Source organism: Amblyraja radiata, chromosome 28 (assembly GCF_010909765.2).
Source record: "Amblyraja radiata isolate CabotCenter1 chromosome 28, sAmbRad1.1.pri, whole genome shotgun sequence".
Classification (NCBI taxonomy): Eukaryota; Metazoa; Chordata; class Chondrichthyes; order Rajiformes; family Rajidae; genus Amblyraja; species Amblyraja radiata.
In genome coordinates this window covers 34,713,584-34,735,579 of record NC_045983.1, presented here as the reverse complement: position 1 = coordinate 34,735,579, position 21,996 = coordinate 34,713,584, and the positions used below count along the sequence as shown (strand labels likewise).

The 21,996-nt window shown below is 46.6% G+C and overlaps 1 protein-coding gene across 2 annotated transcripts in view; it reads right to left on the bottom strand.

The window, feature by feature from the left end:
• Positions 1-21,996, bottom strand: part of coro6 (coronin 6) — a 92,143-nt gene that overhangs the window by 23,143 nt on the left and 47,004 nt on the right. For both annotated transcript variants that reach the window (XM_033046311.1, XM_033046310.1), the window contains exon 3: positions 18,949-19,071. In XM_033046311.1, coding sequence (XP_032902202.1) covers positions 18,949-19,071 — 123 coding nt within the window. The remainder of the gene's footprint in view (positions 1-18,948; positions 19,072-21,996) is intronic.

Below are 21,996 nucleotides of genomic sequence, written 5' to 3'. Positions count from 1 at the left end.
TGTAGCACCGGATTCAATCCTGAGCACGGGTGCTGTCTGTACGGAGTTTGCACGTTCTCCCCGTGACCTGTGTGGGTTTTCTCCAGGTGCTCCGATTTCCTCCCACATTCCAAAGACGTGCAGGTTTGTAGGTTAATTGGCTTGGTAAATGTAAAAATTGTCCCTAGTGTGTGTGTGCGTGTGTAGGATAGTATTAGTGTGCGGGGATCGCTGGTCGGTGCGGACTCGGTGGGCCGAAGGGCCTGTTTTCGCACTTTATTGCTAGTCTAAATTCTTAAGTGATATTTGGGTCAGGAGGCTTCATCAGACTGTGTGACAAAACAAACTGCAGATGCTGGTTTACACCAAGGATACACACAAAGTGCTGGAGTAACTCAGCGGGTCAGGCAGCATCTCTGGAGAGAAGGAATGGGTGACGCTTTGGGGTCGAGACCCTTCTTCGGACTGAACCTGTGGAATACTGTGTTCAGTCTTGGTCACCCTGCCATGGGAAAGATGCAGAACAAAGAACTGCAGATGTGTTCAAGAAGGAACTGCAGATGCTGGAAGATCGAAGGTAAACAAAAATGCTGGAGAAACTCGGCGGGTGCAGCAGCATCTATGGAGCGAAGGAAATAGGCCGTTTCGGGCCGAAACCCTTCTTCAGACTGATAGGGGGTGGGGGGGGGAGAAGGAAGGAAAAAGGGAGGAGGAGGAGCCCGAGGGCGGGGGGATGGGAGGAGACAGCTCGAGGGTTAAGGAAGGGGAGGAGACAGCACGGGCTAGCAAAACTGGGAGAATTCAACGTTCATGCCATCCGGACGCAAGCAACCCAGGCGGAATATGAGGTGCTGTCCCTCCAATTTCCGGTGTTGCTCATTCTGGCAATGGAGGAGACCCAGGACAGAGAGGTCGGATTGGGAATGGGAGGGGGAGTTGAAGTGCTGAGCCACCGGGAGTTCAGGTAGGTTATTGCGGACTGAGCGGAGGTGTTCGGCGAAACGATCGCCCAACCTATTAGTCTCCCCGATGTAAATCAGCTGACATCTAGAGCAGCGGATGCAGTAGATGAGGTTGGAGGAGATGCAGGTGAACCTTTGTCGCACCTGGAACGACTGCTTGGGTCCTTGAATGGAGTCGAGGGGGGAGGTGAAGGGACAGGTGTTGCATTTCTTGCGGTTGCAACGGAAAGTGCCCGGGGAGGGGGTGGTGCGGGAGGGAAGGGAAGAATTGACAAGGGAGTTGCGGAGGGAGCGGTCTTTGCGGAAGGCAGACATGGGGGGAGATGGGAAGATGTGGCGAGTGGTGGGGTCACGTTGGAGGTGGCGGAAATGGCGGAGGATTATGTGTTGTATTTGCCGGCTGGTGGGGTGAAAGGTGAGGACTAGGGGGACTGGGGAGAGAGAGCAGTGTTGCGGGGTATGGATGAGACCCTGGTGTGAGCCTCATCTATGGTGGCGGAGGGGAATCCCCGTTCCCTGAAGAACGAGGACATTTCCGATGCCCTGGTGTGGAACATCTCATCCTGGGAGCAGATGCGGCGTAGGCGGAGGAATTGGGAGTAGGGGATGGAATCTTTACAGGGGGCAGGGTGGGAAGACGTGTAGTCCAGATAGCCATGTGAGTCAGTTGGTTTGTAGTTGGTTTGTTGTAGCCTATTTCCTTCGCTCCATAGATGCTGCTGAGTTTCTCCAGCATTTTTGTGTACCTAAAGAACTGCAGATGCTGGTTTACACCAAGGATAGACACAAAGTGCTGGAGTAACTCAGCAGGTCAGGCAGCATCCCAGGAGCAAATGGATGTGTGACGTTTCAGGTCGGGATATTACAATGAGTCTGAAGAAGAGTCGCCCATCCATTTTCCCAATGATCCGCTGAGTTACTCCAGCACTTTACGCCATTTTTTTGTAGAAACATAGACAATAGGTGCAGGAGGAGGCCATTCGGCCCTTCGAGCCAGCACCGCCATTCAATATGATCATGGCTGAACACCTAAAATCAGTACCCCATTCCTGATTTCTCCCCATACCCCTCGATTCCATTAGCCCGAAGAGCTAAAACGAACTCTCTCTTGAATACATCCAGTGAATTGGCCTCACTGCCTTCTGTGGCAGAGAATTCCACAGATTCACAACTCTCTGTGTGAAAACGTTTCTCCACATCTCAATCCTAAATGTCCGACCCCTTATTCTTAAACTGTGTGACCCCTGGTTCTGGACTCCCCCAACATGGGGAATATTATTTCTGCATCTAGCCTGTCCAATCCTTTAAGAATTTTATATGTTTCTGTAAGATACCCTCTCATCCTTCTATATTCCAGTGAATACAAGCCCAGTCGACCCATTGTAAACCAGCATAGAAACATAGAAAATAGGTGCAGGAGTAGGCCATTCGGCCCTTTGAGCCTGCACCGCCATTCAATATGATTATGGCTGATCATCCAACTCAGTATCCTGTACCTGCCTTCTCTCCATACCCCCTGATCCCTTTAGCCACAAGGGCCACATCTAACTCCTTCTTAAATATAGCCAATGAACGGGCCTCAACTACCTTCTGTGGCAGAGAATTCCACAGATTCACCACTCTCTGTGTGAATTTTATTTCTTCTCATCTCAGTCCTAAAAGATTTCCCCCTTATCCTTAAACTGTGACCCCTTGTTCTGGACTTCCCCAACATCGGGAACAATCTTCCTGCATCTAGCCTGTCCAACCCCGTAAGAATTTTGTAAGTTTCTTTAAGATCTGCAGTTCCTTGTTACGACATTACTAAGATATTGAGTGGAACGATGAAATAATCTTTGATTATCTCGTTACATTATCCCAATGAGATTATGGACTTTGGGGACACACAGCAATTTTCTTCAAATATATAATAAAAAAACTGTAATGTACTTCCCTCAATCTTCTCATGTTCGTTCAGTGGTTCAAACATCACCGCAAATCACAGCAGATTAGAGGTTTACAGGACAATTTACTGACACCATTTATGTTCAATTTCGATTTAATTCAAATCACATATCACAGTTTAAATCCCCACTTTAAAAATGTTTCCATTCCCGTTGATTGTTCTGTTATTTTAGATGAATACAATTTTTGGTAGTATTGTAGAAATCTATCATTAATATCTTTAGGCAGTGTTAATGTTTCTCCCTTGTCTGTTCTAATTTTGTATATTGTTTTTTCCCCATCCAATTTACGAAGTTGACGCGCTAGTAGTTTTTGTGGTTTATCACCAAATTCAAAATTTAATTGTTTTGTATGTTGATAACGTTTTATGACTTGGTCTGAATATATCTTGTTTAATTTATATTTCAGTACTGCAATTTTATTGTGTTTTATCGTGGATGGTGCATTTTCTGTGTCTAATTGCTTTATTTCCATTTCCAGTTTCTGTTGTTTGGCCCTATACTCTTTATTAAAAAATGATTGGGAAGAAATTAATGCTCCTCGTACAAATGCTTTAAATGTTTCCCAAAGAAGGGAAGCAGAGATTTCAGGGCTATCGTTAGCCTCAAAAAACATTTTAATCTGTTTTATTAGGTATTCATTACATAACTTATCTTTTAAGATTTGGGGATTTTTACAGAATTGTATGTTTGCGGGTCTAGATCAGAAAGAGAGAGAATTACTAGGGGCTGAAATTACGATAAAAGACATCGAAGAGTCAATCAAATCTTTAAAAAACGGAAAAGATGGTCTAAATTCTGAATTTTATTAAAAAAATTATGATTTGCTTTCCCCACGCCTACGGACAATGTACAAATACGCCTACACTCAACAGAAACTTCCAGAAACTCTAAATGAATCTACAATCATACTCATACCAAAAACGGACAAGGATCTTGAAGACCCAGGTTCATACCGAGCTATAGCCCTCTTAAATACTGATCAGAAAATATTAACTAAAATGTTATCTAATAGATTGAGCTTAGTGATCAGTAAATTAATACATCCCGACCAAACAGGGTTTATCCCAAAACGTTATTCATTTTATAATTTGAGAAGGCTATTCAATATTATATACTCCAATAGAATTCCTAATGCAGATCTAGCAATTATTTCGTTAGATGCTGAAAAAGCATTTGACCAGGTAGAATGGCCATATTTATTTTCGGTGATGGAAAATTTTCAACTAGGAGAGAAGTACTGTACATGGGTTAAATTGTTATATTCTAATCCAACAGCCAGAATATTAACAAACAAAATGTTATCAACTAAATTTAATCTCTCTAGAGGCTGTAGACAAGGATGTTCACTATCCCCACTATTATTTGCTCTTGCAATCGAACCCCTAGCAGAAAGCGTTAGAAACCATCCAGGAATATATGGATACAATACTAGAGACACAAGGAATAAAATCTCCTTATATGCAGATGATATACTAATATATATTACAAAGTTAGAAACTAGTATTCCAAACTTATTAAATCTAATAACTCAATTTGGTCAGTTTTCGGGATATAGAATTAATTGGAATAAAAGTGAAATCATGCCAATAACAAAATTCAATTTACATACAATACAACAATCCCCTTTTAAAATAGTTAAAGATAAATGTAAATACTTAGGAATCTATGTAACTAAGACATATACCTCTTTATTTAAACTAAATTTCCCACCCTTACTGAATAAACTACATAAGAATATTCAATACTGGAAAACACTCCCCATTTCTATGCTTGGGAGAATTAATGCTATAAAAATGATTTTTTTACCGCAACTGCTGTACCTATTTCAATTAATTCCGATATATATTCCAAAAACTTTTTTCAAAAAAGTCGACTCCATTGTTACAAGTTTTGTCTGGGATTATAAGAATCATAGAATAAGTAAAAAACATTTATGTAAGTCAAAGATAAATGGAGGTTTGGCTTTGCCAAATTTCTTATTTTATTTTTGGGCAGTCCATATTAAAAACATGAATTTCTGGCTGGAAGAAATGGATCAACAACCAGATTGGCTAATGATGGAAAAGGAAGACTGACTACCTTTTGAAATTGGACCGATCATATTTGCCCCCACAAAACTGCACAAAAAAACCTATAAAGAAAACCCCATAATACATAGTGGAATACGAATTTGGAAACAAATAAAAAAAGATTTAAAATTGAATAATATACCACTCTGCCTTCCCATTGTAAATAATCCTTCATTCAAATCATCCTTTATGGACAAAGGTTTCACACAATGGAAAAATTATGGAATCAAAAATATTGGACATCTTTATGGGAAAGGCACTTTTCTTTCATTTCAAGAGTTACAACAGAATTATGGACTGCACTCAAATAATTTCTTCAGATATCTACAAATTAGAGATTATGTTAAATCTAATGCACAAGTCTACAGGAGTAGGGAATCAGAAATTCTTGATGAATGTTTGAACAAGCATCCTAATACTGAAAAACTAATAGCTTATATTTATAACACCCTACTAAACAACGAGGTACCACCGACCGAACCATATAGATACAAATGGGAAAATGAAATAGGTCACCCTATAACGAAAGATATGTGGGACGAAAGTTTACAACAAATACATCAATGTTCATTAAATGCCAGACATACTTTAATACAATTCAAGGTCTTACATAGACTACACTTCTCTAAAATAAAACTAAATAGAATCTTCCCACAAATCTCTCCTATTTGTGATAAATGTCTACATCTAGAGGCTAATTTAACACATACGTTTGCAAACTGTATAAAACTTAAACATTTCTGGACTGATATTTTTGAAATAACTTCAGAAGTTATTAATACAAAACTGGACCCAAACACAAAATTAATAATACTTGGAATATCAGAACAAAGTTTAACACTCACAACAAACCAAAGAAATTTCCTCGACTACAGTATAATAATCGGGAAAAAATTAATATTAAAATTTTGGAAAGGCCCTAAAACCCCCACAATTAATATGTGGATTACGGAAATGTCGGAGACCCTATACTTAGAAAGAATTAGACTTGTCTTAATGGACAAACAAGATATTTTCATTAAAATCTGGGCTCCATTAATTAACTATCTGAAGGGATAGATTGGCACAGCACGAGGACCCAACTGAAACTTGAACTCAGGATCAGATGAAAAGCTATACTTTATAACCTACGAACCTATCTCCATTGATGTATTACAGGTAACACATTCCACCTCCTCTGTTTTTCTGTTTTTTTTTAATTTGTAACTTTCTACCCTCTCTCTCTCTCTTTCTATAAAAAATAAAAACACTAGAAGCAGAAGTAATTGATAACTGAAAATTTTAATAATGTATGACTGATGTATATGAAAAGTCTTTTTACTATAATATGTAACTATACTTTATAATATGTCTACTTCTAATAAAAATATTTTTTTTAAATCCCCACTTTAATATTTATGTTACTCATTTCAAATGATGGGATCATTCAAATTCCTCGGTACCAAATGACTATTATCAGGGTAATAATATCACAATTGCCATCTTCTCCGCTTCTCGTTCAAAAAGAACAGTCCAGAACTTTTTTTATTATTGGGCTAAATTATGGTCATAAATTCATAAGTGATAGGAGCAGAATTAGGCCATTCGGCCCATCAAGAATTAGGCCATTCGGCCCTAACCCCATTCAATCACGGCTGATCTATCTCTCCCTCTCAACCCCATTCTCCTGCCTTCTCCCCATAACCCCTGACACCCGTACAAATCAAGAATCTATCTATCTCTGACCTGGCCTCCACAATTAATTCCACAGATTCACCATCCTCTGACTAAAGAATTTCCTCTTCAGCTTCTTTCAAAAGGTACGTCATTTTATGCTGAGGCGAGGGCTATTTCTATTGACTATTTAATTAACTAATTAATTTAATTCACTGAAATTAACCGTTTAGCCTGATGTCAGTGCTAATAATAGAATGCCAATATCTGATTATAAAATGTCCTTCTGTTTCAGAGACAATTGTTGCGTGCAATGTTCTGTGATCAGTAGAAAGTTCATCTCTATGTAGGGAGGCAAATAATGAACTATTCATAACAGAAATATTTACGATAAGCTGAATCTATGCTACGTTAGGTGGCATGGTGGTGCAGCGGGTAGAGTTGCTGTCTCACAGCGCCAGAGACCCGGGTTCCATCCTGACTACGGGTGCTGTCTGTACGGAGTTTGTACGTTCCGCCCGTGAACTGTGTGGGTTTTCTCCGGGTGCTCCCGTTTCCTCCCACCCTGCAAATACGTGCGGGTTTGTGGGTTAATTGGCTTCTGTAGATTGTCCCTAGTGCGTAGGGAGTAGATGAGAAAGTGGGATAACATAGAACTGGTGAACAGGTGATGGATGGTCGGCGTGGACTCAGTGGGTCGAAGGGCCTGTTTCCATGCTGTACCACTGAATCCCGCCCGAGTTGCGAGGTTGAGGATGACCTGGAGCGGGGCCTTACATCGTCTGGCCGCGGGACTTATTTACCATCGCCCGCCGGGGGCTTTGACTCTGACATCGGGAGGAGAATGGGGAGAGCAGGGGAGAGATAAGACTTTGCCTTCCATCACAGTGAGGAGGAGATTCGCTGTGATGGATGTCTGTGTGAACTATGTTGTGTCTTGTTTCTTCTTCTTCTTTGCATGACTGCAGAAACCAAATTTCGTTTGAACCTCTGGGTTCAAATGACAACAAATAAAATCTAATCTAATCTAATCTAATCTAATCAATCGATCAAACTGCGATCAACACTTCACTTCACCCAAGAGGCCACGGTTGTTTTTAGATTTGCAGAATCCTTCTGATACCCTAGTTGTGGAATAAATATCTTGCACCAGAGGGAGAACTAAGTTTCAAGGCAAATGCATGGAAACTGCACTGTAGAAAGATAGCCTATGTGTAAACAGTGGTACACCTTACAGAGCTGTTTGATGAGAGGTCTTTGTTGCCTCTCAGTTTAAAGTCACTGACTTCTAGACTAAAGGAGATAGATTTATGTTCATGAATTCTAGGAGCAGAATTAGGCCATTTGGCCCATCGAATTGAACCATATAAGATTATTAAGGGTTAGGACACGATAGAGGCAGGAAACATGTTCCCAATGTTGGGGGAGTCCAGAACCAGGGGCCACAGTTTAAGAATAAGGGGTAAGCCATTTAGAACGGAGATGAGGAAACACTTTTTCTCACAGAGAGTGGTGAGTCTGTGGAATTCTCTGCCTCAGAGGGCGGTGGAGGCCAGTTCTCTGGATACTTTCAAGAGGGAGCTAGATAGGGCTCTTAAAGATAGCGGAGTCAGGGGATATGGGGAGAAGGCAGGAACGGGGTACTGATTGGGGATGATCAGCCATGATCACATTGAATGGCGGTGCTGGCTCGAAGGGCCGAATGGCCTACTCCTGCACCTATTGTCTATTGAGTCTACTCCGCCATTCAATCATGGCTGATCGATCTTTCCCTCTCAACCCCATTCTCCTGCCTTCTCCCCATAGCCCGTTAAGGTGATAGGAAAATATCTAATAGGAACCTGGTGGTTCTACACAGGTGGGTGTATGGAACGAGCTGCCAGAGGAGGTAGTTGAGGCTGGGAATGTAAAAAAACATTTAAAGGATATTTCGACAGGTACATGGACAGGAAATGTTTAGAGGGATAGGAGCCAAACGTGGACAAAAGGTTCTAGCTTAGATGGGGCATGTTGGTTGGCATGGGCAGGATGGGACGAAGGGCCTGTTTCCGGGCTGAATCACTCCGTGTCTCTATTGGGGGATTGAGGGCTAATGGGCCTCTCTCATTTCAGCGATTTTTTCGGTGACTGTCATAGTCGTAGCAGGTCTCCAAAACGACAATGTCTCCCCACGACAATGTCTACAACAACCTAACCCCTAGTCGATGTCAAGCTACGGCAAGCTACCGACAACCGGCGACCCATTAGGCCGTCCACCTACGACAACGTACGTCCGCCCGCGACAAGCTACGTCAAGCTACGACCCTGTCGGCAACAACCGAAGACAACTCAGTCGGCCGATACCTGTCGCCGGTTGACGTAGGTTGATGTAGGTTGACGTAGGTAGCCGCCAATGGAATTCACCAAAGTCAGCACCGGCGATAACCTACGTCAGGCTGCGACCGTTGGCGTCGAGCCCACGGGCGCCGACTGTGGCCGAAAAGTTTTGAACATTTCAAAATCCGGCGGCGACCAGAAAAACGGTACGACTCTTTGGGCGACTGCGGAGACCAAACAGGCCGCACCCCGGCGACAGCCTAGTCGCCTAAAAAATCACCTAAGTGGGACAGGCCCATATGGCTAAGACGGCTAAGACTATTATCATAAGCTCATAAGAGATAGGAGCAGAATTATGCCATTCGGCCCATCAAGTCTACTCCACCATTTAATCATGGCTGATCTATCTCTCCCTCCCAACCCCATTCTCCTGCCTTCTCCACATATCCCCGGACACCCGCACTAATCAATAATCGATCCAGCTACCTCATCTATATTATTAAGTATGTGAAAGTCGGATCAAAATCTGAGTTGTTTTTCCACTAAAATTGGAAAATCTTAATTCCATTAAAATCTGGTTTTAAACTTTCTTCAATGGAATATTCACGGTGAAGTAATCTTACGTGAACAGAGATCGGGTGGACAGGCAGAGCCCTTTTCCCAGAGTAGAGACATCTAACGGTGGAGGACATATCTTGATGGTGAGAGGAGCAACGTTTAAAGGAGGTGTGAAGGCGAATGGTATGTTAGCGTTCATAGCAAAAGGTTTTGAGTATAAGAGCAGGGAGGTTCTACTGCAGTTGTACAGGGTCTTGGTGAGACCACACCTGGAGTATTGCGTACAGTTTTGGTCTCCTAATCTGAGGAAAGACATTCTTGCCATAGAGGGAGTACAGAGAAGGTTCACCAGACTGATTCCTGGGATGTCAGGACTTTCATATGAAGAAAGACTGGATAGACTTGGCTTGTACTCGCTAGAATTTAAAAGATTGAGGGGGGATCTTATAGAAACTTACAAAATTCTTAAGGGGTTGGACAGGCTAGATGCAGGAAGATTGCTCCCGATGTTGGGGAAGTCCAGAACAAGGGGTCACAGTTTAAGGATAAGGGGGAAATCTTTTAGGACCGAGATGAGGAAAACATTTTTCACACAGAGAGTGGTGAATCTCTGGAATTCTCTCCCGCAGAAGGTAGTTGAGGCCAGTTCATTGGCTATATTTAAGAGGGAGTTAGATGTGGCCCTTGTGGCTAAAGGGATCAGGGGGTATGGAGAGAAGGCAGGTACAGGATACTGAGTTGGATGATCAGCCATGATCATATTGAATGGCGGTGCAGGCTCGAAGTGCCGAATGGCCTACTCCTGCACCTATTGTCTATGTTTCTATGTTTCTATGTGTGTGGGGCAAGAGTCCAGGACCAGAGGGCACAGCCTCAGAATTAAAGGACGTAAGTTTAGAAAGGAGATGAGGAGGAATTTCTATCGTCAGAGGGTGGTGAATCTGTGGAATTCTTTGCCACAGACGGCTGTGGAGGCCAAGTCAGTGGATATTTTTTAGGCAGAGATAGATAGATTCTTGATTAGTACGGGTCTGGGGTTATGGGGAGAAGGCAGGAGAATGGGGTTAGGAGGGAGAGATAGATCAGCCATGATTGAATGGCAGAGTAGACTTGATTGGCCGAATGGCCTAATTCAGCTCCTATCACTTATGAATTTATGAGCTGTGAGCATAGAAATGATGGGCCGAAGGGCCTGTTCCTGTGCTGTACTGCTCCATGTTCTATGTAATAGTTATTTAGATTGTACACACATTGAAGCAGACATTTGTAACTCTGAGGACGGGATTGTGTGTGGTTTTAAGTGATTGAGGAAAAGGCAGATTGTTGAACAGGAGAGGGCAGCACTGAGCAATGTAATGGTTCACTATACGATCTGCCTGCATCAGGAACTCAATTCTGCAGCAACAGAGTTATTGTGTAGGAAGGAACTGCAGAGGCTGCATCACCCCAAACATAGACACAAAATGCAGGAGTAACTCAGCGGGACGGGCAGCATCTCTGGAGAGAAGGAGTGGGTGACGTTTTGAGTCGAGATAGTCTGAGGAAGGGTCTCGACCCGAAACGTCACCTATTCCTTCTCTCCAGAGATGTTGCCCGTCCCGCTGAGTTACTCCAGCATTTTGTGTCTGTCTACAGCAACGTCTGCAGCGATAAGTCATCGAGTTGCTGCCTCGCAGCGTCTGAGGTCCAGGTTCGATCCTGACATCAGCTGCTACCTGTGTGGAGTTTGCACGTTCTCCCTGCGACCTGCGTGGGTTTTCTCCGGGTGACTTTAGAATTTACTTTTAGACTTTAGAGATACAACACGCAAACAGGCCCTTCGGCCCAATGGGTCCGTGACGACCAGCGATCTCCCCGTACACTAGCTCCGACCTACATACTGGGAACAATTTACAATTTTGACCGAAGCCAATTAACCTACAAACCTGCACGTCTTCGCAGTGTGGGAGGAAACCGGAGCACCCGGTGAAAACCCACGCAGGTCACGGGGAGAACGGGCAAACTCCGTACAGACAGCACCCGTAGTCACGATGGAACCCGGGTCTCTGGCGCTGTGAGGCAGCAGCTCTACCCGCTGCACCACCGTGCCACCCCCCCTCCCCCCTCCCCACATCAGCCTGAAGAAGGGTCTCGACCTGAAACGTCACCTATTCCTTCTCTCCATAGATGCTGCCTGACCTGCTGAGTTTCTCCAGCATTTTTGTCTACCTTCTTATCAGGAATGATGTTGCTGGTGTTTGTGCTGAGAGCTGCTGGTGGGTCCGGCAGAAGGGATATTTACCGGAAGGTGGCGGAGATATCAAGTCACAGAGTCACACAGAGTAGAAACAGACCCTTCGGCCCAACTTGCCCACACCAACCAACACGTCCCATCTACACTTGTCCCACCTACCTGCGTTTGGCCCATATTCCTCCAAACCTGTCCTATCCATGTACCTGTCCAAATGTTTCATAAACATTGTGACAGTCCCAGCCCCAACTACCTCCTCTGGCAGCTCGTTCCTTACACCCACCAGCCTTTGTGTAAATCAATGTGCTTGGCATCTATTAATCATTTCTCCCCTGCCGCAAAGCCCCCTCGCTCTCCCCTCCTCTCCCCTTACCGCTAAAGCAGAGATAGATAGATTCTTGATTAGTGCGGGTGTCAGAGGTTATGGGGAGAAGGCAGGAGAATGGGGTTAGAGAGGGAAAGATAGATCTGCCATGATTGAATGGCGGAGTAGACTTGATGGGCCGAATGGCCTAATTCTGCTCCTATGTCTTATGATGGGAAGGACAGCAGCAAAAACCACTAAGAAACCATTTGAAGAACCTGAGGAGCAGCCGCTCACACTCCACTTGGATAGCTTCAACCCAGCGGAGTGAACATAGACAGACACAGAGTAACGCTGGAGTAACTCAGCGGGTCAGGCAGCATCTGTGGAGAACATGGATAGGTGACATTTCACAGAGTGCTGGAGTAACTCAGCGGGTCAGGCAGCATCAGTGGAGAACATGGATAGGTGACGTTTCACAGAGTGCTGGAGTAACTCAGCGGGACAGGCAGCATCTGTGGAGAACATGGATAGGTGACGTTTCACAGAGTGCTGGAGTAACTCAGCGGGTCAGGCAGCATCTGTGGAGAACATGGATAGGTGACGTCTTGGGTTAGGACACTTCTTCAGACTGATTGTGGGGGAGGGGTGGAGGTGGAAAGGTCCCGACCCGAAAAGTCACCTAACCTTTGTTGAGATTTAATAGGAATCTGAGGGGTAACTTCCTCATACAACATTGGTGGGTGTATGGAACGAGCTGCCAGAGGAGGCAGTTGAGGCTGGGACTATCCCAATGTTGAAGAAACAGTTAGACAGGTACATGGATAGGACAGGTTTGGAAGGATATGGACCAAACACAGGCAGGTGGGACTAGTGTAGCTGGGACATGTTGGCCGGTGTGGGCAAGTTGGGCCGAAGGGCCTGTTTCCACGCTGTATCACTCTGTGACTCTAAACGCCACTATCGTAGCTGCATCTTGTAAACCAGCATCCGCAGTTCCTTGTTTCTACTTCAAAAATATTTCACTTGCTATAAAGGTTGAGAAGTTGTAACGATTGCTGGCCTTTCTTTTAGCTCCTTGTCCAATTTTGCAATCTTCATGTCGTCTGGCCAAATAACACATTTGGAAGGCACTGTTTACAGACTCTAACCATGAATTTCTTCCTCAGGGAACATAAAACATTCCAGTAATTACGTTTTCATTATCAGAATAAATTCCTGTTGCCATAGCAAATAATAAACTCCATTCTCTGAAGGTCTGGAAAGCAATGAAGAGAATTCTGCAAAGGAAATGTGTATTATCATTGGCTTCTACACACTTTAGAGTTTAGAGATACTGCGCGGAAACAGGCCCTTCGGCCCACCGAGTCCGTGCTGACCAGCAACCCCCGCACACTAGCACTATCCTACACACACTATTTACAATTTTTACCAAAGCCAATTAACCTTCAAATCTGTACGTCTTTGGAGTGTGGGAGGAAACTGGAGCATCTGTGGAGGCAGGTTCTCTGGATGCTTTCAAAGAGAACTAGATAGGGCTCTAATAGATAGCGGAGTCAGGGGATATGGGGAGAAGGCAGGAACGGGGTAATGATTGGGGATGATCAGCCATGATCACATTGAATGGCGGTGCTGGCTCAAAGGGCCAAATGGCCTACTCCTGCACCTATTGTTCATTGTCTATTGTCATCCAGAGAAAACCCACGCAGGTAACGGGGAGAACGTACAGACTCCACATAGACAGCACCCGTAGTCAGGATCGAACCTGGGTCTCTGGCGCTGTGAGGCAGCAGCTCTACCCGCTGCTCCACCGTGCAGAACCACAACTGCACACTTGGCCATGGGAACAGAATCCTTGAGGAACTCTCTCAGGAAGCGCATGTGAATGACAGTTAGTGCGGGTGTCAGGGGTTACGGGGGGGAAGGCAGGAGAATAGGGTTAGGAGGGAGAGATAGATCAGCCAGGATTGAATGGTGGAGTAGACTTGATGGGCCGAATGGCCAAATTCTGCTCCTATCACTATGTGCGGGGGGAGAGTCAGGATTGAATTCTATCAAAGGCAACCAGCGGGAGTTTACTTGCTGGAACAGAAAAATAAAACCCTCTCATTTATTCTTGTGAATCAATGAATCGCTACAGAAATAGCTGGGGCACAACGGCAAATGCCAAACAAAACCTAAACAAGAAAGATCAGAGTGCCGACTTCATAGCACGCTGAGACCAAATCAACCTTATTGGTTCCGTGGTAAAGAGTCATAGAGTGATACAGGCCCTTCGGCCCAACTTGCCCACACTGGCCAACATGTCCCAGCTACACTAGTCCCACCTGCCTGCGCTTGGTCCATATCCCTCCAAACCTGTCCTATCCATGTACCTGTCGAACTGGTTCTTAAAAGTTGGGATAGTCCCTGCCTCAACAACCTCCTCTGGCAGCTGGTTCCATACACCCACCACCCACCCGTATGAATCCAGTGTTAGAACGACTTGGGCAAAGATGAATATGACTTCATGGGTTTCCCTGGAGTACAGGAGTGTGAGATAGAGGTGGGTTTCCCTGGAGTACAGGATTGTGAGTGAGGAGTGGGTGACCCTGGACAGGTGTGCAAACCCATGAGAGATATCGACATTAAGATGAATAGCCACAGTCTTTTCCCCAGGGGTAGGCGAGTCTAAAACTAGAGGGGCATTGATTTAAGTTGAGAGGGGAAAGATTTTAAAAGGAACCCAGGGGGCAAGTCTTCCATGCGGAGGGTGGTGGGGAGATGGAACGAGCTGCCAGGGCAAGCGGCCGGGATTCACACCTGGATACCTGGATTGGGCAGGTTCAGAGAAATATGGGGAGGCGATGGAAAGTGGGACTAGTTCATGGAGCGGCACGGTGGTGCAGCGGGTAGAGCTGCTGCCTCACAGCGCCAGAGACCCGGGTTCCATCCCGACCACGGGTGCTGTCTGTACGGAGTTTGCACGTTCTCCCCGTGACCTGCGTGGGTTTTCTCCGGGTGCTCCGGTTTCCTCCCACACTCGAAAGGCGTGCAGGTATGTGGGCTAATTGGCTTGGTGTAAATGTAAATTGTCTCCAGTGTGTGTGGGAAAGAGCTAGTGTGCGGGGTGATCACTGGTTTCCACGATGTACCTCTAAATAACTAGATACATCGTGAGTCTGAAGAAGGGTCACCCATTCCTTCACTCCATCGATGCTGCCTCACCCGCTGAGTTTCTCCAGCATTTTTGTCTACCTTCTAAAAAACTAGGACTAAGCTGGGTTAGGCAACTTGGTTAGCATGGATGCGTGGGACCGAGTGGCCTGTTGCAGGCTGTACGACAATAGACAATAGACTCTATGACTTCATAGATTTGACTTTTGCGATGATTATTTTGGACTTTCCATGACATTGGAGATTGTTAGTGGTGGAGCACTCGTTGTTTCCATCCAGGATTACAGGAATCTAGCTCTTGGCAAGTTTAACGTTTCAGACTGGAATTTATTACAGAATATCTCTGGACCATGTCCCAGAACAAAGCTTTGCACAAACCTTTGTTGAACGAAAGGCTTTCAATGAAGTAGTTGAAATGAAATGCGCACAAGTCTAACTTTAAACCGGTTGCTAGGCGCTGTTGCAATGGTGTCGGCAACAAGGTCGGCACGGCGGTGCAGCGGGTAGAACCGCTGCCTCACACCGCCACCGAGCCGGGATCCATCCTGACTACGGGTGCTGCCTTTGTGGAGTTTGCACGTTCTCCCCGTGACCACGTGCGTTTTCCTCCGGGGTGCTCCGGTTTCCTTCCACATCCCAAAGACGTGCGCGTTTGTAGGTTAATCGGCCCTCTGTACATCACCCCCTAGTGGGTAACGAGTGGGTGAGCAAGTGGGATAACGTGGAAGTTCATGAGTTCATAAGTGATAGGGGCAGAATTAGGCCATTCAGCCCATCATATCCACTACGCCATTCAATCATGGCTGATCTATCTCCCCCTCCTAATCCCATTCCCCTCCCCATAACCCGAAACGTCACCTATTCCTTCGCTCCATAGATGCTGCCTCACCCGCTTTTTGTCTACTAAACCTATGTCCGCTAGTCCTCGATTCCCCTACTCTGGGCAAGAGACTCTGTACATCTACCTAATCTATTCCTCTCATGACTTTATACAGCCTTCTTCAGTCCCTTCATCTTTGCGTATGAACCAGCAGCTCTGAAGCGTCACCATTTCTCCAGAGTTGCTGCCTGATCTGCCGAGTTACTCCAGCATTCTGTGCCCTATCTTTAGTTCTTTGTATCTCCAGAAGATTGCAAGCTCCCTGGATGAGGGTGGCACGGTGGCGCAGCGCTGGCGCCAGAGCCCCGGGTGCCATCCTGGCTACGGATGCTGTCTGTACGGATGCTGGGGAGAAGGCAGGAACGGGGTACTGATTGTGGATGATCAGCCATGATCACATTGAATGGGGGTGCCGGCTCCAAGGGCCGACTGGCCTACTCCTGCACCTACTTTCTATGTTTCTATGTTTAACCACGTGGAACTAAAGAGCCTGCAGAATGCAATAGAAAGATGAAGCTAATAATATATTGGTCACGTGAGGTGACATTCAGTCCCCCTTCAAGCTTCGCAGCTTCTTTGCTGCAGCCTCGTTCAGGTCAGTCTCTGCAGAGTGAGTCCAGAAATAGCTCACGTTGGCTGCGAGCACCATCTTATTGTTTGTTCAGCAAAACTGCTCCAGAGTGGCTGTAACCCAACGATCTGCGAACCTCTCATCCATCTGTGCCGTTCAATAGTCTGACCTGCCACTCTGTGTACATGGGTGGCACGGTGGCGCAGCGGGTAGAGCTGCTGCCTCACAGCGCCAGAGACCCGGGTTCCATCCTGACTACGGGTGCTGTCTGTACGGAGTTTGTACGTTCTCCCCGTGACCTGCGTGGGTTTTCTCCGGGTGCTCCGGTTTCCTCCCACACTTCAAAGACGTGCAGGTTTGTGGGTTAATTGGCTTTGGTGTAAATGTAAAATCATCCCTAGTGTGCGGGGATCGCTGGTCGGCACGGACACGGTGGGCCGAAGGACCTGTTTCCGTGCTGTATCTCTAAACAAAACTAAACTTAAGCATTTCATCAGATGCTTCACAGCACGGTTTGGGAACAGCTCCATCCAAGACCCGCAAGAAATTGCAGCGAATTGTGGACGCAGCCCAGACCATCACACAAACCAACCTCCCTTCCATCGACTCCATCTACACCTCACGCTGCCTCGGCAAGGCCAGCAGCATCATCAAGGACCAGTCTCACCCCGGTCACTCCCTCTTCTCCCCTCTCCCATCAGGCAAGAGGTACAGAAGTGTGAAAACGCACACCTCCAGATTCAGGGACAGTTTCTTCCCGGCTGTTATCAGGCAACTGAACCATCCTACCACAAACCAGAGAGCTGTCTTGAGCTTCTATCTACCTATTTGGAGACCCTCGGACAATCTTTAATCTGTACTTCCCTCATCCTGTATCTGTACACTGTGTATGTCGCGATTGTAATCATGTATTGTCTTTCCGCTGACTGGTTAGCACGCAACAAAAGCTTTTCACTGTACCTCGTTACACGTGACAATAAACTACACTGAACTCAAACTAAACAGAGTGCTGGAGTAACTCAGCGGGTCAGGCAGCATCTGTGGAGAACATGGATAGGTGACAACTAGACAGTCGTCCTGAACTACTATCTGCCTGATTGTAGTATAGTGCTAGTGTATGGGGATCGCTGGTTGACATGGTCTCGGAGGGTCGAAGGGCCTGGTTCTGTGCTGCATCTCTAAATTAAACTAACCTGAACTGAACTACATCGGTCTGAAGAAGGGTCTCGACCCGAAACGTCACCCATTCCTTCTCTCCAGAGATGCTGCCTGAACTGCTGAGTTACTCCAGCATTTTGTGTCTATCGTTGAACTGACATCATCATCATCATCGTGGTTGCAAACATCAACGGGCGCGGTGCCTTACAATGCCGTGTACGACAGTGATCGCAACTTCTACTGAAGTGTGGACGGCCGTTGGCTCGCTAGGAGCTCATCCGCCCTTTGACGGGTCTTGTTTTTGGTCCTGCTGGGGGTCCACAGCCCCCTCCTCACCTGACAAACCAGGTGGGGGAGACAGTTTAGTCGCTGACTATCCGACCAAGGAGCAGGTAGCACGGGATTACATGGTACCCCTGGCGGGGGGAACTCGGCGGGGGGAACTCCCCCCGACCTGACCTGTAAACTGAACTAAAATTAAACTAAATCCAAACTGAACTGAACCAAATTTAACTAAACAGCCGTGACGGAGGAAGTTTGGCCGGATCTCCATCAGCACGACGGTGTAGGAAGGGCACCAGCTTACCAAGATGGTGGAGGAAGGACTACAGCTTTCCACGAAGGTGGAGGATCGGCACCAGCTTACCAAGTTGGTGGAGGAGGGGATGCAGCTTACCCTTCCTCCACCATCATGGAGAAGGGGACTGCAGCTTACCAAGATGGTGGAGGAGGGGGATGCAGCTTACCAAGATGGTGGAGGAAGGGCACCAGCTTACCAAGATGGTGGAGGAAGTGCACCAGCTTACCAAGATGGTGGAGGAGGGGATGCAGCTTACCATGATGGTGGCGAAGGGGATGCAGCTTACCAAGATGGTGGAGGAGGGGATGCAGCTTACCATGATGGTGGCGAAGGGGATGCAGCTTACCAAGATGGTGGAGGAGGGGATGCAGCTTACCAAGATGGTGGAGGAGGGGATGCAGCTTACCAAGATGGTGGAGGAGGGGATGCAGCTTACCATGATGGTGGCGGAGGGGATGCAGCTTACCAAGATGGTGGAGGAAGGACTACAGCTTACCATGATGGTGGCGGAGGGGATGCAGCTTACCATGATGGTGGCGGAGGGGATGCAGCTTACCAAGATGGTGGAGGAAGGACTACAGCTTACCATGACAGTGCAGTCCTCAGAGCCACTGGCTATGACGTTGTCATTATGAGGGCACCAGTCGATGTCCAGTACGGGGGCCGTGTGACCACACACCAGCGGGTGGTTCTTGTCCACGCGGCCAGTCTGAAAAGGAACAGAGGAACAACCTTTACTGACCCACCAACGACAAACAACATCAGTCAGAATATTTAAGAAGGAACTGCAGATGCTGGAAAAATCAAAGGTAGACATAAATGCTGGAGAAACTCAGCAGGAGAGGCAGCATCTATGGAGCGAAGGGATAAGTGACGTTTCGGGTCAGTCAGGAGATCGGACCCCACACGAAACGTCACATGTCCACTCCCATCGCTGATGCTGCCCCACCCGCTGAGTTGGCCCACAATGTCCTGCTCTGCTCAAGACCACAACAAATCGCAGAGAGTTGTAGATGTAGCCCAGTCCATCACACAGACCACACTCCCCACCATCGACTCCATCTGCACTTCACCCTGCCTCACAAAAGCAGCCGACATCATCAAAGACTTGTCCCTGTCCCACCCCGGTCATTCCTTCTTCTCCCCGCTCCCGTCCGGCAGAAAGTGCAGAAGCTTGAAAGAGCGCACCACCAGACTCAGGAACAGCTCCTTCCCCTCTGTGATCAGGCTTCTGAACGGTCCTTCCATAAGCTAGGGTACTGTCCGATTCACCTCTACCCCATTGCGGACATTGGACTTTGTCTGTGGAACTGATGCGCTACATTGCTGAGAACTATATTCTGTACTCTGTATCTTCCCCTTTGCTCTACCTATTACACTGGAGTTTGGCTTGATTGTATTCAAGAACATGGAATGTGGAACAGCACAGGAACAGGCCATTCGGCCCACAATGTCTGTGCTGAACATGATGCCAAGACCAACTCTTATCTTCCTGCACGTGATCCGTATCCCTCCATTCCCTGCATAATCATGAGCCTGTCTAAAAGTCTCTTAAACACCATTATCGTATCTGCCTCCACCACCACCCCTGGCAGCGCGTTCCAGGCACCCACCACCCTCTGTGTAAAACATAATGCCCCGCACATCTCCCTTTTCTCCCCTCTCCCATCGGGCAAGAGGTACAGAAGTGTGAAAACGCACACCTCCAGATTCAGGGACAGTTTCTTCCCGGCTGTTATCAGGCAACTGAATCATCCTACCACAACCAGAGAGCGGTCCTGAACTACTATCTACCTCATTGGAGACCCTCGGACTATCCTTGATCGGACTTTGCTGACTTTACCTTGGACTAAACGTTATTCCCTTATCATGTATCTGTACACTGCAATTGGCTCTAGTGTTGTCTTCCCGCTGACTGGATAGCACGCAACAAAAGCTTTTCACTGTACTTAGTGACAATAAACTAAACTAAAAACTGAAAATTAAACTTCCCCCACTCATCATAATGCTATGTCCTCTAGCCTTTGATATTCATCTGCTGGGGATAAAGGTTCTGACTATCAAAGTAACATTAGCAAATTTGCAGATGACACAAAGCTGGGTGGCAGTGTGAACTGTGAGGAGGATGCCATGAGAATGCAGAGTGACTTGGACAGGTTGGGGGAGTGGGCAGATGCATGGCAGATGAAGTTTAATGTGGATAAATATGAGGTTATCCACTTTGGTAGCAAAAACAGGAAGGCAGATTACTATCTAAATGGCGTCAAGTTGGGAAAAGGGGAAGTACAACGGGATCTGGGGGTCCTTGTACATCAGTCTATGAAAGTAAGCATGCAGGTACAGCAGGCAGTGAAGAAAGCGAATGGCATGTTGGCCTTTATAACAAGAGGAGTTGAGTATAGGAGCAAAGAGGTCCTTCTGCAGTTGTACAGAGCCCTGGTGAGACCACACCTGAATTGAATTGAATTGAATCCTTTATTTGTCATTCAGATCTTTCGGTCTGAACAAAATGGAGTATTGTGTGCAGTTTTGGTCCCCTAATTTGAGGAAGGACATTCTTGCTATTGAGGGAGTGCAGCATAGGTTTACAAGGTTAATTCCTGGGATGGCGGGACTGTCATATGCTGAGAGAATGGGGCGGCTGGGCTTGTACACTCTGGAGTTTAGAAGGATGAGAGGAGTTCTTATTGAAACATATAAGATTATTAAGGGTTTGGACACTCTAGAGGCAGGAAACATGTTCCCGATGTTGGGGGAGTCCAGAACCAGGGGCCACAGTTTAAGAATAAGGGGTAAGCCATTTAGAACGGAGACGAGGAAACACTTTTTCACACAGAGTTGTGAGTCTGTGGAATTCTCTGCCTCAGAGGGCATTGGAGGCCGGTTCTCTGGATACTTTCAAGAGAGAGCTAGATAAGGCTCTTAAAGAGAGCGGAGTCAGGGGATATGGGGGAGAAGGCAGGAATGGGGTACTGATTGGGGATGATCAGCCATGATCACATTGAATGGCGGTGCTGGCTCGAAGGGCCGAATGGCCTCCTCCTGCACCTGTTGTCTATTGTCTATTGCCCTCTCTATAGGGCTCACAGTTTTACACAGGTGAACACAGCACTCTGTGTTTTGCTCAGGTGTTGCAGCACCTGCAGTTACCTGCTGCCCAGTGATCGCTTCACCTATTTCACAGGAAGGAGAGAACTGTCACTTCACCTGCGAAGATTGATGAACTCATTTCATTCACTAACAACGAGTTCCTCCCATTGAATACAGATTCAGCTCACGGACTGGATGGAACAAATCACCAGCTGTTCTTCTGTAGCAAAATGTAATGTCACAAAATGGAGGTGGAGAAGGCACCTTGACCGAGAACATGAGGTGAAAGATGAACGAATACAGCACCGGACCTGGCCCTTCTGCCCACATGTTCTCTGCTATCAGACTTCTGCACGGTGGCTCACCGGTAGAATTGCTGCCTCGCAGCGCCAGAGACACGGGTTCGATCCTGACCGCTGGCGCTGTCTGTACGGCGTTTGCGCGTTCCCCCCGTGACCACGTGGGTTTTTCTCCGGGTGCTCCGGTTTTCTCCCACACTCCAAAGACGTGCAGGTTTGTAGGTTAATTGACTTGGTATAATTGT